Source organism: Macrobrachium nipponense, chromosome 25, assembly GCF_015104395.2.
Source record: "Macrobrachium nipponense isolate FS-2020 chromosome 25, ASM1510439v2, whole genome shotgun sequence".
Classification (NCBI taxonomy): domain Eukaryota; kingdom Metazoa; phylum Arthropoda; class Malacostraca; order Decapoda; family Palaemonidae; genus Macrobrachium; species Macrobrachium nipponense.
The window spans coordinates 67688021-67708382 of record NC_087214.1 but is presented as its reverse complement, the minus strand read 5'-3'; the positions used below and the strand labels follow the sequence as shown (position 1 = coordinate 67708382).

General features: G+C 35.4%; 2 protein-coding genes across 2 annotated transcripts in view; one reads left to right on the top strand and one right to left on the bottom strand.

Moving 5' to 3' along the window:
- LOC135199494 (uncharacterized) overlaps positions 1 to 4805 on the top strand; it is a 6623-nt gene extending 1818 nt beyond the window's left edge. Inside the window, exons 2-4 of the mRNA XM_064227584.1 lie at positions 454 to 819; positions 1686 to 1892; positions 3218 to 4805. Coding sequence (XP_064083654.1) covers positions 454 to 819; positions 1686 to 1892; positions 3218 to 4746 — 2102 coding nt within the window. The 3' untranslated portion in view covers positions 4747 to 4805. The remainder of the gene's footprint in view (positions 1 to 453; positions 820 to 1685; positions 1893 to 3217) is intronic.
- LOC135199493 (uncharacterized) overlaps positions 1 to 20362 on the bottom strand; it is a 649473-nt gene that overhangs the window by 15746 nt on the left and 613365 nt on the right. Inside the window, exon 5 of the mRNA XM_064227583.1 lies at positions 8929 to 8971. Within this exon, the coding sequence (XP_064083653.1) occupies positions 8929 to 8971 (43 nt within the window). The remainder of the gene's footprint in view (positions 1 to 8928; positions 8972 to 20362) is intronic.

Sequence of the window (20362 nt, the reverse complement as noted above, 5' to 3'; positions counted from 1 at the left end):
GACGGTACGTACCATACTAAGGCACGCACCAACGCACCTTCATTCTCCAAGCTTATATAGACAGTACATAAGGCTTTCTGTGGTAAACTAAGAAACAAAATAAAATTAGTTTCCAGTTGATCAGTCTTCACCAGAGAATTTAGTTTGACAAGGAAAAGCAGGTCTAGTATCGTTTGTATGACGTTTGTACGTTGCATGGAACCAGTGGTTATTCAGCAACGGGACCAACGGCTTTAACGTGACTTCCGAACCACGTCGAGAGTGAACTTCCAATCACCAAAAATACACATCTCTCACCCCTCGATGGAATGCCCGGAGCAGGACTAGTAGGTATGCAAATTAGGTAACTATACATTGGCAGAGAATAAAACTGGGTTTTCCTTTTAGCTGTAGATTCAGATCGACACTTTGCTTCGGCCTCGTGATTCTAACCAGATCCTTTTCCACGCACAGGTCGACTCGCGAACAGTCAAGATGATTCCGTCTGGCTAGCGTCAAACGCCTTACATCCGGCGGACATCGAACAAGACCAAGACAGAACTCACGCTTTCCCAGACACTGATGTTCACAGAGGTCACGGTGCCGAAAGATTACGACACAGACGAGAGACGCAGACGCCAGGGGTCGTCAACAGGTTCTCCTCCGGTGCGAACACAGCACAGTCTGAAAGCGCACCATTGCAACGTCCTGAGCTCAAAAGAAAGAAGAAGTTGAACACCTACATTCCTCCTAATCGCCAAAGCAACGCGATCCCCAAAGGAAGCGGCCAAAGTCAGCCCAACAGTAGGCAGTACGACTATTATTACGTGTCTAATGGAGGTGAGTTTCTTTCATATAATCATTCCTGCACCATATAAGTCCTCTTTATAGATTGCTTTCAAAGATGGCAGCTGGTTAGTCTAGAGTCTTGAACCAGGTGGTGCTCAAGCAATGACACGGCGTTCAAGTGAATGAGAGGCCTGCTGTGGACCTCTGGATTCTGGTCTAAAAGTTGGTATTACCTCACAACCACTTGAGAAGAGACTAGCTTTACTTGAGTTCATCAATATCCCTAAATAATTGTTAACATTATATATATATATATATATATATATATATATATATATATATATATATGAAGACGCTATTACGCGACGGTACATTAGTCAAAACTGTCTTGCTTCCATTATTATTACTAGCAAATTAGGGGGTGGGGGGTGGTAGGATGAAACCCCATTGTGAACCATCTTAGGGGTCCCCACTATAACCCTGCCAAGTTTCATGCCCATCAGACCAGCCGTTTGGCCGTGATTGCATGACAGACGGACGGATAGACATAACGCCCGCTATAGTAAGATTATCATTATTATTATTATCATTATTATTATTAAAGATGTAATTTTCACATGAAACACGACAAACAGAACAAGCCTGATATACAGGTCCCTACAGAGGCGAATGCCTACATGTAATAAAACATGAAAAAAAGTGGACAAAATATTAAATGTCAAAATACGCAAGGATAAAGAAACAAAGAAACAAATATAAGCATCAATACACAGCAGCCTAATATAATTCAGCGAAACTAAGAAAACTGGGTCACAAGGAAAGGGAGGTCGAGGGAATGGAGCCACGTGAGCCACAAACGTCAAAACACTGAGGTCATCTCCAGTTTATCACAAAAAAATTATCTCTAACCTTCGCAGGCGAGAACAACGAAGACCCTACCGCCGGCGAGGAAGGGTATGACTACGAAGACGCCAACGCCGGAGGCAGCACTACTGAAGGAGGAGGGTTAGGCCAACAGCCTCAACAAGGAGACGGCGCCGACGGGAATACTGACGAGGAGTACGTAGATGATACGGGTGACGCAGGAGGGGAAGAAGAAGGACAGACTGAGGTGTTCGTTCCAGGTGAGTCATTATTTCCTTTAACTAGTTAGTAGGGCCCGGTACCGGGCGGTGGTGCCACAGCCCCGGATGACGTGGCTGTACTTTAAAGTAACACTTATCTAACACCGGTGTTTTTTTGCCGAGCTAACGCTCGAACTTTTTATTGCCTTTTCTTGTTATTTCCTATGTTGTTGTACAAACTGCCATACTTGTCAGAACTTAGGAATTCACAATTCAATGTTTACCGTCAACTACCAACCAAGCGGTAGTTTTCCCGGATGTAATTTTCACCCTTATCTTACCATATTCAGCAATGATTTGAAAATAGTTTGTCTTGTTAGTTAGGTAGTCACTGAGTAGGGAAAGACCCTCTCTCCTTCACCCCTCTTTAACCCCTAATGTTAATACATTGGTCTGTCACCTGTTGAGCACTTACGTGGGATTCCGCACTGGTGAAAAGTGCTTACAGACAACAGACAGACAGACCAAACTACTGTTTTTTGTAGTAAGATAAGTCTTCAGATAGACTCACACTGGCCAAACCTTTGTGAGATGAACCCTTCTTGGGCTATCTTTGAGTTCCCCTGAGTGAACCTTTACTTAAAGGGTCAAGTCTATTTTAAATTCTATTTCTTGTGCCATGTTAATCGTAAACCTCACAGAGAAATGAAAATGAAAGTATATCTTTACAATACATGTAAATGCTGAACAGAGTGAAACTGTTCTACCTTCTTACATTGGTACCACTGTAAAGATTTCCTTTCCAGATGGTCTCACCAATTTTAGGTGCCGGGGTGAATTCAAAGTCAAAAATACTAAGACAGAGACCCCATACATTTTCATTTTGATTTCGAGTTGAAAACAACTGCTAGAAACTTGCTAAAGCCACAGTATATTTGTGTTGCCAGGGGGAAATCGAAAGTAAAAAAAAAAAATGCAAAACATGTGACAGACGAACCTCATAACTTTTCAGAACCAGAATTATTTAAAAAACAGGATGAAAATAATAAAAAAAAGAGATATCTCTTGTACACTGTTATTATTGTTAGTATTATTATTAGTATTCAGATGATAAACCCTTATTTGGAAAGAGTCCACTACAGGGGCCACTGACTTGAGATTCAAGCTTCCAAAGACCATGGTACTTAGTTGAAAGAATTTACACATTATGGGACGCACACGAAGACGATATCAGTTATTGGAAACTACAACAGATAAATAAATAAATAAAAATATAAATCAATTTGTAAAATAAAAAAAGGCAAATTGTTTTTGGGTAATGATGCACTGCAACTGCATCTCCACTTGAACTTTTGAGGCTTTAATTGTTTCAATCATTTCCACAGAAAGTTCCACCACTGTGTCAACCGCAACAACAAAGGCTTCAAATGCCTCTCCAGGCACAGCCAGTACCACAGCATCCAGTGCCTCTCCAGCTACAAGTACCACAGCTTCTAGTGCCCCTACAGTTAAAATCACCACAGCTTCTAGTGCCCCTACAGTTAAAATCACCACAGCTTCCAGTACCTCTCCAGTCACCAGTTCCACAGCGTCTAGTTCCTCGCCAGTCACAAGTGCCACAGCATCTAGTTCCTCTCCAGTCACAAGTGCCACAGCATCTAGTTCCTCTCCAGTCACAAGTGCCACAACAGCCACCACCCTTGCAGCTACAAGCACTAAGGCATCCAGTTCTGTGACTAGCACGGTGCCCAGCCCCAGTTCCTCAACAACCACAACAGCCACTAGCTCCACTTCTGCAGGTACCACTGGTGCTACCACAACAACTGTGGCCAATCCGGCAGATATGCTAGCCACTGCTGCATCCTTCCCGCTCAACATCTTTACAACCGTTGGCAGCTACACAAGAGGTAACCTCTGGCTATGGAGGGGTCAGTCCTCGGGCGAACTTCCAGTTGGCCAGAGCAACGTCAACCCCTTTGGTCAAATGAACAACGTTCCAAGTCAAAGCAGCAATACTTTTGGCCAAATTGACAATTCATTTGGTCAAGTCATTCAAGGTCAAACTTCCAATGGCTTTGGGCAAGTCAATTATGTGCCTAGCCAGGCTTCCAATGCCTTCGGGCAAGCTAATTATGAGCCTGGTCAAACTTCAAATGCCTTTGGGCAAGTCAGTTATGTCCCTAGTCAAACTTCTAATCCCTTTGGGCAAATCAACTATGTGTCCAGTCAAACTTCCAATCCCTTCAGTCAAACATACAACAATCAGGGTCAAAGCAGCAATCTCTTCAGTCAAATGGAAAGCGTACCAAGCCAGCTCATCAACAATCCAGGTCCATCTAACACCGCCGGTGACCAGCCCAGCTCTTACTCCAGTGGAAGTCCCTCTATCACCCAACAGCGGGGCTTCGGGGTAGTCAGGCTGAGCGGACGAGGCCGAGCAGATGACTCTGGAGTCGGTCATTCCCAGCAAGAACAGAATGAAGCAGGTCAAGACGAACCTCAAGAAGCCTCCATTGCCATCAGCTCGAGACTGGCAACCCCGAGAAGGACAAACGCGGGTGGTCTGCGCATGCGCAAGATGACAGACGCTGCCGATGGCAACGCTGGAACCCTCAAGAAACGAAAGACGAAGAAGAATAAGAAGAAGAGGAGGAGGAGGAAGAAGAAGAAGAAGATGGAGAGAGTCTCCTCGACGACTCTGCAACCTACCTCGACCTCGACGGGGTCCCAGCTTCCGGAAGTGGGCGAGAATTCGGCAATAACTAACCCTCCTCCAAGGGAGCTCTTCGCCTCACTTTACACTTCCAAAGTCGAAGGTCGACCTCTGGGGGCGGAGTCAGAGGGCGAAGGGGCCGTCAAGAAAAGGAAGAAGATCAGGAAGAAAAAGCTGAAATTTATAACTGGGAAAAGGTAAGGGCGAAAGAAGGGCGTGGAGGAATAATTGATAATAATCTTGAATAAAGTTAGAAATAATAGAAACCCATTTTCTCTTTATATTTCCTGACCTACACACACACACACACACACACACACACACACACACACACACATATATATATAATATATATATATATATATATATATATATATATATATATATATATATATATATATATATATATATATATATATATATTATATATATATATATATATATAATATATACTGGAAGATTGGGGAATCTAGAACGCCGTAGATTCAGTAAGAACAAAACAGCAAACAGCCATCGTAGCATTTTAAATTTACTGGCCAAATTTTCGAGACTACATCTCATCATCAGGGCTGTAAAATAAAAAGAATAAAAATTAAAAAAGACTCAGTTAAAAAAATCACAAAGTCTAAAAACAAGAAACTTGAATTTAAAAAAAAAAAAAAAAATTCAGATTCCAAAAATACAGTTTTTAATTACTCTAGTTATGTCTTGTCTAAGAGAGAAGAGTTCCTACTGTCATTGGGTTTGGATTTTTGTATGCCAAATTTTAAACCTAACTTTAGTCAATTTTACTTACCTATTGAAATTCTGTTTGGACGACTTCGGTCATTACAATTACCAGGTGATTTATCCAGTTTACAAAGAGATATACAAACTATTGCTCAGAAAACATTTTCAAGATTGTCAACCAACTGGTTTCATTTCTTTCGAAGAGATGACTTTCAGCTACTGAAAAGCTTATCCAACAATCCAGGCATTATCATTACTAGACCAGACAAAGGAAGAGGCACAGTGATTTTAAATAAAAATGAGTACATACAGAAAATGGATGATATCTTAAAGGACAGAACAAAGTTCATTGAAGTAGGTAACCCCACTTACCAACTAATCTTTAAGGTGGAAGATAAAATCAACAGATTGTTAAAAGGTTTTAAAGATGATAATATAACTGAAAGTACCTACCAAGAATTATACTCTTCTGGTTCTTCATACGGAATTTTATATGGCCTTCCAAAAATTCACAAAGATAATGTTCCTTTGAGACCTATTTTGGCTGCTTATAACACTCCCAACTATCAAATAGCTAAATATCTCGTACCAATGTTACAGCCTTTCACCAATAATGAGTATTCTTTACATAATTCCGCCAGCCTTGTACCTGATATTTTACCCCAGGATGCTGACTTGCATATGGTTAGTTTTGATGTCACATCCCTCTTCACAAATATACCGTTGCAGCCGACGGTCGATATTATTTAAGAGAAAATCTTTTCTGTTGATGATTTTTTATTTCACGGCTTTAACAAGGACAATTTTAGAAAACTTTCAGAAATTGCAGTGCAGGACACTCACTTTATTTTTAACAAGATAATTTACAAACAAGTAGATGGTGTTTCTATGGGATCCCCTTTAGGTCCAGTTATGGCCAATGCCTTCATGTGCTCTCTCGAAGAACAAATGCTTGAAAGATGTTCTTCAACATGTCATCCTCTCTTTAACAGAAGATATATAGATGACACAATTGCTTTATTTAAATCTAGGGCGGAGGCAGAAAATTTCTTAGAATATATTAATGGCTTACACCCAAATATACAGTTCACAATTGAACACGAAGACGACAATAAACTTCCATTTTTAGATATTTTAATCACTTGAACTCCTCAAGGTTTTAATACCAGCGTTTTTAGAAAAAAGACATTTACAGGTCAAGGTACGAACTTTTACAGCAATTGCTCTTTCAGTTTTAAATTAAATAGTATTTTCACACTGTTGCACCGTGCCTACATGTTATCCTCTACTTGGCAACTTTCACGAGGAAATTCTGTTTTTACTACAATTTTTCAAAAAAATTTCGTATCCATCCTTCTTATTCAACAAGTATGTAAATAGTTTCTTGAATAATATATTTCAACCCCGTCTGTCCATACCTAATGTCCCTAAATTGCTCATGTATGCCTCCATTCCTTTTGTACATTCGAAGAAATTCAAACAAACACTACAAGACTCAATTCGCAGTACATTTCCAGCTATAGACATCAGATTATGTTAAAAAAATCCTAAGACAATTGGGTCATTATTTCACCATAAGAATAGGCTTCCTGCCTAGATACGATCTCTAGTGGTTTATTGTTTCACTTGCCCAAAATGTAAAGTTGGGAAATATATCGGAGCCACTAAGAGATTGCTCAAAGTCAGAGCTGATTCTCATCTTGGAGTTAGTCATCGAACTGGATGTCAATTAAAAACTAAAGAATTTTCTAATATAAGAGACCACTGTAAGAAATGCAAGACATCATTCACTTATGAAGACTTTAATGTTATCGCCCAAACACCCAATGACACCTCTCTCCATCCTGGAATCATTAACTATTAAACAGCTTGTTCCTTCCCTAAACAGTCAGAACTCTTCCACGATCTTATATATCGCCTAAGTTGATGTCGTCCTCCTGAGAAACTGAGAATGTCACTCAGTTCTTAGCTCAGATAGAGTAAGGTACAATACATTTTAACACCATAACTTTTTATATATTTATAATTTTAAAAAGTTTTTTTTTCAGTATTAGGTTTTCAATGGTTTTTAATAATGTTTTGGCTTATTTTTGTTTGTTTTAAATTCAAGTTTCTTGTTTTTAGACTTTGTGATTTTTTTTAACCGAGTCTTTTTTTAATTTTTATTCTTTGTATTTTACAGCCCTGATGATGAGACATGTAGTCTCGAAAATTTGGCCAATAAATTTAAAATGCTACGATGGCTGTTTGCTGTTTTATTCCTACTATATATATATATATATATATATATATATATATATATATATATATATATATATATATATATATATATATACGACAATGGTTATGTCAACAGAATTAAGCTAGATTAGTATTTTTCAGTAATGGACGATAGTCAAGTCTCCCCGCGGGATCGATCGCGGGTCTATGTGGTGAGACAAAGTTAAATATATATATATATATAACATATATATATAATATATATATATATATATATATATATATATATATATATATATATATACATACGACAATGGTTATGTCAACAGAATTGAGCTAGATTAGTATTTTTCAGTAATGGACGATAGTCAAGTCTCCCCGCGGGATCGATCGCGGGTCTATGTGGTGAGACAAAGTATATTATAATATATATATATAGTTATATATATATATATATACATAGTTATATACATATATATTACATATATATTTATATATATATATATATACATATATATTATCGTTTAATATATTATAATTATATATTCTATATATTATACTATATGTATATTATATATGAAATATATATATATATATATATATAATATATATATTATGATTTATATATATATTATATATATATATATATATATATATGTATATATATATGTATATATATAATATATTATGTATGTATATATGTATATAATATATTGTATATATATGTATATATATACGTATATATATATATATCTATATATATATATATATATATATATAACTTTGTCTCACCACATAGACCCGCGATCGATCCCGCGGGGAGACTTGACTATCGTCCATTACTGAAAAATACTAATCTAGCTTAATTCTGTTGACATAACCATTGTCGTATGTATATATATATGTAAGTATATAGATATATATATATATATATATATGTATTATATGTGTGTGTGTATATATATATGTATATATGTGTGTATATATATATTATATATATATATATATATATACTATACACAACCACACACACATATATATATATATATATATACCCACACACACACACACACACAATTATATCAGTACACATATAGACAAAAAAATTTTATGTACATATATATTATATACATATATAATATGTTATTTTGTATGACTATAGATATATTATATATATATATATATATATATATATATATATATATATATATATATATATTATATATATATATTGGAAGAGGTTAAAATAAATGTTTTGCATTTCCTAATGAAACACAATTAGAAATAAAACAAATAAGATAAATAAGTGGCAATAAATAAAAAGGGCGAAATAATTAGACACACGATAATCACACAATGTAATTAAACGGTAGATAAAGGAGTCAAACTACCACATATACTCAAATGATAATAAATTTACCGCACTGTACTCACGGATTTCATTCTGGGGACCGAGTCTTCGCATTTCCGTCCGCTTCTGAAAATCAAAAATGGAAAAGTGTTACAAAAGCCTTTCTGAAAACATAAGGAATTCACAAAAACTGAAAATCGTTAATGAAGAAATATTACAAAAAAAAACTTTCTGAAACATAAGGAATTCACAAAAACTGAAAATCGTTAATGAAAAAATATTACCAAAAAAAAAAAACTTTCTGAAAAACATAAGGAATTCACAAAAACTGAAAATCGTTAATGAAAAGGTGTTACAAAGACCTTTCTCAAAACGTAAAGAATTAAGAAGAAATGTCAGAAAATTTGGAAAATCTTAAAATTGCTAAAATATGAGAAGGTCATTTAACATATGGATCATTATTTCAATTGATTTCTTCAAGAAACTTAGTCTTAGTTTAATTATATAATTAGAATAGGAGTTATAGTTACCAGCAAGGTAATAATAATAATAATAATAATAATAAAATAATAATAATAATAATATACTATAATATATATATAAATATATATATATATATATATATATATATGATAAAGAAAAAACTCTATCATATGTTGGATTAGAGATATATTTGTTCCATCACTCCTGAAATAAAACCCGTGATGTAATAATTAACAAGCAAAATCCATAATATAATCACGATTTCCGCCATAGAGAACACGAAAAAGTTCCCCCTGAAAATTGCCAGTTACGATCGTCCGTTTTCTTTAAGAGAAAACGGAGTGTCTATGTGCATATATATATATATATATAATATATATATATATATATATATATATATATATATATATATGTGTGTGTATATATACTACATATATATATATATATATATATATATATATATATATATATATATGACTGGTAAAAATGTTCTGTTACAACAAAATTCCATCTAATAAAAGGAACCCATAAAAACACCAAAATATATAGGGAAAAGTACTATATTTCAGAGACTGCTGTCTCTCTCTTCAGGTATATGAATGGGAAAAGTTTACAGAAAAGGTGGCATTTATACCAAGAGATCCATCCACAGGTAAGTCAATTTAGGTCACCCCCACTGATAATCTTCCTTTAATCTTCTTAAGCGTTGGTTGAATGAAAACCTTGTCGATCACATCTGAATCCCATGCTCCTTTTGAGATGTTAATTTAAAGTTGAATGGGAAAGAGACAACAAAATTCCTTTTCTTGATGTTTTAATAATCAGAGACACGAGAGAATACAAATTTACCATATAAAGAAAACCAACATTCTCACTTTCATACATTCACTACTTTAGCTATCACGGCATTGCTATCTATCAAGATAGGTGTAGCCAGCAACTTGTTCTTAAGGGATCAAGTAAAGATAAGTACTCCCAACTCGCGCAAGTGAAGATGGGCACCCCCATAATTCTGTGGATAACGTAAAGTGTTGTTTTAGAATTTTATTGTCGAACCAAATAAAATATAAATATCTTTAAAATGGATACATCATAATATAGTTAAAAATTATACTTAAAGATAATGGCAAGTGTTGTTTTAGAATTTTATTGTCGAACCAATAAAATATAAATAGTCGAACCAAATAAAATATAAATATCTTTAAAATTGATAAATCATAATGGTTAAAAATTATACTTAATGAATACATATTTCATGAGTACACATAAAAATATAAATGAAGAATTTAATGAAAACAATATTGATTTGCTACTGTTTCACAAAACCTATAAAATTTGTCATTGTGGTTTCTTTCTTTCCACAAAAATTCTTTTAAGTAAGAGTTCAACAATTCCCTTCTGCATCCGAGCATGCATTTTATTCGTATTTTGTGTTTATTCCAATAACTCTCGATCGATTGAGTATGAACTCCGGTAGCTCTATCAACGAAATTTAACGAGTGATTTACAGTATGATGAGCGAATCCTAGGTCCCTTTGAATGTTGCAATATGCTCCCCACTGTAATAGCGTTTCGGCATTACGCGAATAGACTATCTCCATATAACCCAAAGCTGGTGACGAAGATGGGTCAACTATCCCAAATACCCAAATTGGATTTTGAGGAGCGCGTCCCCTCTGGTGTTTTGGTTTGTGGCTGAAGCAAGACTCATCAATTTGCACTGTTATTCCTGGCCCACCAAGTCTAATAGGTTTTTTTTTTTTTTTTCAAAATATTTCTCGCAAACTTCACGAAAAAAACTGAACACATCAATGACTGTCTTTTTTAAAACATTCAAAAACTGTGTGGTTTGCAATCCACTCAAATCCTGACACCAGTAGAAAATGCCTTCTCTCCACTTTTGCAATGAAAGCTTTGATCGATAAAAAAACGAATCTTTACGAATTGATTCGCAGTACTTGTATTTGGCGCAGTTTTTGACTAGGCACTTCCAGACGTATTTATCTTGAATTGAAGACCGTTTCGTCCACTTCATTAAACTTTTACATAGAGGACATTTTAGTTCTTTCCTCAGAAGATTCTTCTGCTTCATCCAGTTTATTGCAGGAAGCGGGTCTTCAACCACCAATGGCTTAATGATTTGTTCATATAGAGAATGGTCCATGTTTGGAGGTTCTATATTTTGTACTAAAGTAAAACGTTGAAGTAAAACAAACGAAAGTTCAACGATCGACTATTTTCTCAAATAGGAAACTGTTTTACTAACAGTTAACAGAAACCAACTTGTTAAAGATTAGTATCTAATTATGTGTTTAGAAACAAAAACAAGCAATGACTTAACAATGAAAACTGAAAACAAATCTTTAAAACATCGGGTATTTCTAAATAGAGCAAGAAAAGATAAGCACTCCCCGATTTGACCAAGTAAAGATAAGCATCCCGGGAGTGCGTATCTTTACTTTGATTCTTCTTAAGAGCCTTACGAATTTGTTCCCCAGATTTCCTGGTAAAAGAATTTGAACTAATTCGTAAGTAACTTTCGTCTTTAAAGTATCCTGACCATATAACTGAGAAAGCAATTCACAAAGCAAACGTAATTTTCTACCGACCCCCTCAAAACAGGACCAGAGAGACACCCAACAATAAAATAAAAATTCCTCACCTGGACAGGATTAAGACAGTGACTCTGACACTCGGAAAAGCTAACCCTTTTGCATTTACTTAACCAAACACCTTAGCCAAATCCCTGATTAACGTTCAACAAAAGACATTCCCCAAGGAAACAGGGGTTTATGAAATCCTATGCCAGGACTGTGACCAATCTTACATCGGATTTACAGGAAAATCATTTCCCCAGAGATTAATACAACACAAACGGTCAGTTAGGTATGGACAACAGAACTCAGCTATTTTCTACCATATAAATGAACATAACCATAGAATAAACTGGAATTTGTCACGTATAATTTATAGCAGCAACTGCCGGTACAAGAGTCAAATGATGGAATCGGCCTTAATAAAAGAGAGGCAGGTAATGAACATCTCAAAAGGAGCATGGGATTCAGATGTGATCGACAAGGTTTTCATTCAACCAACGCTTAAGAAGATTAAAGGAAGATTATCAGCAGGGGTGACCTAAATTGGCTTACCTGTGGATGGATCTCTTGCTATAAATACCACCTTTTCTGTAAACTTTTCTCATTCATATACCTAAAGAGAGACAGCAGTCTCTGAAATATAGTACTTTTCTCTCTATATTTTGGCGTTTTTATGGGTTCCTTTTATTATATATATATATATATATATAGTATATATATATATATATATATATATATATATGCATATATGACCGAGAAGTATATATTAATTTAATTAAAAAAAGTTGATCACGTGACATTAAGTTAATATTTTTTTTAAATTGCTAAAAAAGATTACGATATTTCAAGAAGAGTAATAAAAAAAATTCAGTTAGTTAAAGAAAAACATAAAAAAACTTGACCGTTGGTCGAGCCAAATAAATAAATAAATAAATAAAAATTAATAAATAAAAAAAGATCGATCCAACATCCCGTTGTTGCATATACAAGGATTTCTTAGGACTTCCCCTCACCCTCCCCCCAAAATCCTATCTTATTGTATGGGGCTCCTAATAATTACGTCAGCCGAGTAATTCACATTTGCCATTCATATCGATCTCAAATGCAAGGGCACGAGAGAGAGAGAGAGAGAGAGAGAGAGAGAGAGAGAGAGAGAGAGAGAGAGAGAGAGAGAGAGAGAGTTAATTTAAAGATAATGGGCCAAGGATGAATGAATCTTTCAATATACACGTGCAAACCCAAATCTCTCTGTCTCTCTCAAATACATACGTAATGTAGCGTACATAAACAAAGACATCATTTACAACGATTCATTCTCTCTCTCTCTCTCTCTCTCTCTCTCTCTCTCTCTCTCTCAAACGCACTGAACTATAAATTAACGAGGGCATCATTTACAACGATTCATTCTCTCTCTCTCTCTCTCTCTCTCCAAACACAAACGTACTTGAATGTACATAAATACAGGTATCATTTACAACGATTCTCTCTCTCTCTCTCCCTCTCTTTCTCTCTCTCAATATCGACAAACATAGACGTACTGTACTGTGCGTACACAAGTACACGAAGGTACGGACGTCAATATACTCGTACTTAAAGAGCTGCTACTGTTCATTAATTGGAATAACGTTGACTTTAAGACTGAGAAGGAATTTTGTTTTATGAGTGAGAAAGATTAACGTTTTTTTTTTCTTTTTTAGATTACGAGGCAGACGTTTTTAGAGACTGCAAAGACGAAAACGTTTGTAATCGATGGAAATGACTGAAGCACTTTGTTTCGTGAATCAGAAAAAAAAAACGTTCCCTGTGATTCAAAGCATTTGAGAAAACGTCTTGTAGGAGACCGAGAGAGAGAGAGAGAGAGAGAGAGAGAGAGAAGAGAGAGAGAGAGAGAGAGAGAGAGAGGCATTCTTGACTAAAAACAAATGAGAACACGTTGTCTTTGGCGATCTTGAAGGGGAAACTAAAACGTCCCTCTGATTTCAAAAGAATAGAGAAAACGTTTTGTGAGAGACCCTGTGAGAGAGAAAGAGAGGCAACAAAGAAACGTTTTTGGTGAAGGGGGGCTGGCCAAAATGCGCATCGTGCTATGACGCTCTGGGGGATTTATCCCCGCGATCTACGCCGACAGCAAATACCACTTCGGCTTTAAAGGGTCAGCACCACCGTTTCTGCCCCTTTAGCCCAATCTCTCTCTCTCTCTCTCTCTCTCCCTCTCTTTCTCTCTTCCTCTGGCAGCTCCTTTGTCCTGGAAGTACGACGTTCTCTTGACAGGGGGCCCCCTAACCCTCAGCGGAAGCGCCTCCCAGGGTTCCATACCCCCCCCCCGCCCCCCCCCCAACCAAACTGGATACCTCCTGCATCGGCAGCATTATAGTCTGCTGTAGTTCCCCCTTACCCCCACCCGGGGAGCGCGTAGTAGTACATCCGTTTTCTTTGCTTCCGTTTTCTAATTCGCAGTAGCAGCCAGCAAGCAAAATGCTATTGAGCAAGAAAGCACAAAAATGGCTGTTGGTATACAAGCTGAAAATGATCGATAGCTTCTTCGCGTCTGTTTAAAAAGCATTGCCTTTTCCAGTCCGAGATGCCAATAAGGCGTTGCCTTATTCAACAATTCCCTGGACGGACTGTAGGGTAATGTCGACTAAGATTTCGACTCAATTTTACAATAAACTAGACGCATTCTCAGGGCGCTGAACTATCAAAATACCCCTCATTAAACTCTGCCTTAGATTTCAAGGTCCTTTTCACGAACCATTCACGAGCTTTTTTTGCTGATAAATATGAATTAATATTATCATTACTGCAACAGTCACCAAGACTATATATATATATATATACTCTTTCTAGAGGGTAGGCCTATGCAGAAGTACGCTTAGCTCAGCGAATCAACGGAGAAATCCAGTCTCTTGCAAATGTGGTTTCTATATGTCTGTGCGGTTTCTAATGTGGTTTCTATAGGATTTCTACTGTGTAGTTTTCTATATGTAGTTTCTGTAATGTTTCTGTGGTTTGTAGTATATGGTTGGTTCCTATGTGGTTTCTATATATATATGGTTTCTAAATTATTTCTATGTGGTTTCTATATAGTTTCTATATAGTCCTACCAAATTGGTTTATTCATCAAGATTCTGAGCCTCAACATCTGATTATAATAAAATTACATTGAAACATTATAAAATTACATTTAAATATTATGAATTTACATTTAATCATTATAAAATTACATTTAAACATTATAAAATTACATCTAAACATTACAATATTACATTTAAATATTATAAAATCACATTAAAATATTCTATTACATTGAAACATTATAATATTACATTTAAATATTATAAAATTACATCTAAACACTACAATATTACATTTAAATATTATAAAATTACATTAAAATATTATATTACATTTAAATATTATGAAATTACATTATTATAATTTTAAAGATGGTAACAGGTTGGTTCTTCATTTTAGATAGTAAATAATGAAAAAATAATTAAATTCATTATAATTATATTACAATTAAATATTATAATTATATATATTTATATTCAATGGGTTCGTTTGATCCAATGAGACATCTGGAGGTTTGAAAATCATAATAAATGAAGAATAACTTTCTTTTTAGGTAAATGATAATTGGGACAATGATTTTGGGCGAGTCCTCTGAAAATAAACAAGGCGCGATCCGACCTCCATCTTTCTCCGGTGCTGAAATCTAAGGTCAAATAGAGCGTTGTTTCACCAACGAAGATTTAAAATAAATACGCTGCATTTTATTAGAAATAACAGTTCTGAATTGTTTAACATGCATAGTATTTATTTTTTACATTTTCACCCTCATAAATAAATCATAAATATCCTATCGTGAAATTCCTGTATCTTTAACTCAACGCGAAACACCTTTTCAGACCTTTTTAGGCTAACTCCCCGAGTAAGCGAAAAATTATTTTCTGAATTAAATAACAATAGGGATACTGAATTTAGCCGGGTGTTGTAAACACATGAATTTTGAATTATTGTTTTGTTATTTCATAGAGATATTTTTTTGGTATACCAGGCTAAGATAGTGAATTGAAAAAAAGCGATCAATTCAAGCAGAATCCAGTTAAAAAATATACTAAAAGATTATGCAGTACAGGAAAATGATTTACCAATGAGGGGAAATAACTGTTATAGGGAATGATTGACCAATGAAGGAAAAACTGTTAAAGGAAATGATTGACCAACGAGGGAAAAACTGTTAAAGGAAATGATTGACCAACGAGGGAAAAACTGTTAAAGGAAATGATTGACGAACGAGGAAAAAACTGTTAAAGGAAATGATTGACCAACGAGGGAAAAGCTGTTAAAGGAAATGATTGACCAACGAGGGAAAAACTGTTAAAGGAAATGATTGACCAACGAGGGAAAAGCTGTTAAAGGAAATGATTGACCAACGAGGGAAAAGCTGTTAAAGGAAATGATTAACCAATTTTGAGGTTACTGATGGAACACACTAAGATGGCTGACGAAAAAAAGCACATGAGAGAGAGAGAGACGGATAAGAGAGGATGAGCGGAGGGGAGATTAGAGAGAGAGAGAGCTCTATAGCTTAATAATTTTGAAACAGTGATCTGTGACGTAGTAGCAGCACTAGGCAAGGAGAAGTCTTGACTGAAAACACCTCCGTCGGTAGATGGTGCCCGCCGCTGCAAGAGAGAGAGAGAGAAGAGAGAGAGAGAGAGAGAGAGAAGAGAGAGAGAGAACTGACCTGACACAGCCCCTTTAATAACGAATACCTTCTCCCTCTCTGTCTCTCTCTTCTCTCTCTCTCTAGCCGGGTCGTTCTCGCATCCAACACACTTACCTCCCGTCGCTCTCGCTCTGCCCCTTTGTTTCGCCTCTCTCTCTCTCTCTCTCTCTCTCTTGACCTTCCCCTCTGCGACTCCAGTCATTAAGATGAATTCCTCCTCCTACTCCTACTCCCCCTCCTCCTCCTCCTCCTCCAGTCGCAGGAAAACGAGAAATACTAATCCGCTCACCCCCAAAAGACACAGGTTGCACTAAACTACTTGTTGAGCAATTGGCAACTCACAGAGAGAGAGAGAGAGAGAGAGAGAGGAAGCCATTACACGAATCGAACATCGAATTTTTGGTCGTTTTTCGTCTCTTAATGCCCGCCTTTTAGGGGAGTTCAAAGGGCGAGGGGGGGAGGGAGGGGTACTTTTAGGGAGTTTAGGTGAAATGGGGCAGAGACAACCCCCCCCCCTCTTTTATATTAATAATGGCGACCGGAAGCTAAAGAGAGAGAGAGAGAGAGACAGTCTAGTTCAAGGAAATCGACGTAACCTGAAACGGGCCAGTGGTGTCGAAAATGCGAGAGAGTCGGAAGGCGGAAAAATAAAGCATAAATTAGAAAAAAAAAAAAAAACTCTTGTACTGATGTGTAGGCGAGTTCGTTCGTCTGTCTGTTTCGACGTGCCTGCGCAGGATCCACACGTCGTCCGTCTGCGTGCGTGCGTGTGATCCCCGTCCCCAGGAGTCAGAGAGAGCTCTGTAGTCTGTACGTTCATGTGTTCCTCGAAGTTGTTATGCTGGCCACGTCACTCTGTTGGGCTGGGGGAGGAGGGAGGGAGGGAGAAAGAGGAGGGAGGGTGGGAGGAAGGCTGCGACGCAGAGAGAAAGAGAGAGAGGGAAAGAGAGAGGAGAAAAGAGAGAAATAATCTGGCCTTCTTCATTGCAGAGAAAGCCCGAACGTGACTGCCATGCTAATGCCTTGATTATATGAATAGCGCGTATGTATTTGCCTTCCGTGGCCCCAAAATCCCTCATTTTACGCCCCTCCCCCTCCCCGGAATGGGGAGAGGGGGGGGGGGGGGGGGAAGGGGAAGGAGGATATAAAAGCTCCTCTTCTCCTGCTGGTGATGGAAGTATTTATTTATCGGAGCCAAGTGCAGGGAGCCACTCTGAATTATATTTAGACTTTCATCAAAATTCTATATAACCGAATTATATTTAGACTTTCACCAAAATTCTACTATATCACTGAATTATATTTAGACTTTCATCAAAATTTTATATAAGTTAATTATATTTAGACTTTCACCAAAATTCTATATAACTGAAATATATTTAGACTTTCACCAAAATTCTATATAACTGAATTATATTTAGACTTTCACCAAAATTCTATATAACTGAATTATATTTAGACTTTCACCAAAATTCTATATAACTGAATTATATTTAGACTTTCACCAAAATTCTATATAACTGAATTATATTTAGACTTTCATCAATTCAATAATTATAACTAAGGACTATCTAGACTTTCACCAAACTTCTATATAGTGAATTATATTTAGACTTTCACCAATTTCTATAAACTGAGTTACATTCAGACCTTCACCAATTTCTATAAAACTGAATTACATTTCGACTTTCACCAATTTCTATAAAACTGAATCATATTTAGACTTTCACCAAACTTCTATAAAACAGAATTATATCTAGACTTTCACCAATTTCTATAAAACTGAACTACATTTAGACTTCCACCAATTTCTATAAAAAATTACTTTCAGACTTTCACCAATTCCAATAAAACTTAATTACATTTAGACCTTCACCAATTTCTATAGAACTGAATGACATTCAGACCTTCACCAATTCCTATAAAACTGAATTACATTTTCGACTTCCAATTACCATTGATTCAATTTCTATAAAACTGAATTACATTCAGACTTCCACCAATTTGTATAAAACTGAATTATATTTAGACTTCCACCAATTTCTATAAAAATTACATTCAGACTTTCACCAATTCCAATAAAACTTAATTACATTTAGACCTTCACCAATTTCTATAGAACTGAATGACATTCAGACCTTCACCAATTCCTATAAAACTGAATTACATTTCGACTTCCACCATTTCTATAAAACTGAATTACATTCAGACTTCCACCAATTTGTATAAAACTGAATTATATTTAGACTTCCACCAATTTCTATAAAAATTACATTCAGACTTTCACCAATTCCAATAAATCTGAATTACATTTAGACCTTCACCAATTTCTATAAAACTGAATTACATTCAGACTTCCACCAATTTCTATAAGACTGAATTACATTTCGACTTCCACCATTTCTATAAAACTGAATTACATTCAGACTTCCACCAATTTGTATAAAACTGAATTATATTTAGACTTCCACCAATTTCTATAAAAATTACATTCAGACTTTCACCAATTCCAATAAATCTGAATTACATTTAGACCTTCACCAATTTCTATAAAACTGAATTACATTTAGACTTCCACCAATTTCTATAAGACTGAATTATATTCAGACTTCCACCAATTTCTATAAAACTGAATTATATTCAGACTTTCACCAATTTCTATAAAACTGAATTATATTTGGACTTCCACCAATTTCTATAAAACTGAATTATATTTAGACTTCCACCAATTTCTATAAAACTGAATTATATTTAGACTTTCACCAATTTCTATAAAACTGAATTATATTTAGACTTTCACCAAAATTTTATAAAACTGAATTACATTCAGACCTTCACCAATTCTATAAAACCGAATTACATTTAAATTCTTACCAAAATTTTATAAAACTGAATTATAATTAGACTTTCACCAAAATTCTGTAAAACTGAATTATATTTAGACTTTCACCAAAATTCTATTAAACTGAATTATATTTAGACTCACCAAAATTCTGTAAAACTGAATTATATTGAGATTTCCACCAAAACTCTATAAACAATTATATTCAGACCTTCACCAATTTCTATAAAACTGAATGACATTCAGACCATCGTCTCTCACACATACCACAACCTAATTTCATCTGATGCCTCTTGTATATTCAACACCCCTCCCCCCCTAACCTCCACCCACTGGACCTTTTGCAACATTCAATTTCCGTCTAATTGGCGCAGAATCCTTCGTCCAGCAGAAGAGAGATGTGACCTTCCGCAATACTGTTTTCAAGGAATCTTTTGCGTGTGGGGCTTTGAATCCTTTGAAGCTATATTTATACCTAGAGCGCTTCTGGTATGTATAGGTGAGGCGTAGAAAATTGTGGGTAATAATAATAATAATAATAATAATAATATAATAATAATAATAATAATAATAATAATAATAGGTGTGAGCCTTCTCCAGCAGACACTGACATTTATTCTTAGGTAATATAATAATAATAATAATAATAATAATAATAATAATAATAATAATAATAATAATAATAATAATAATAATAATAATAATAAGTAAGATCCTTCTCCAGTCGATGTTGGCACTTATTCTTAGGTAACATAATAATAATAATAATAATAATAATAATAATAATAATAATAATAATAATAATAATAATAATAATAATAATAATAATAACAGCATCAGATTCAGTCATCTTTGTATGT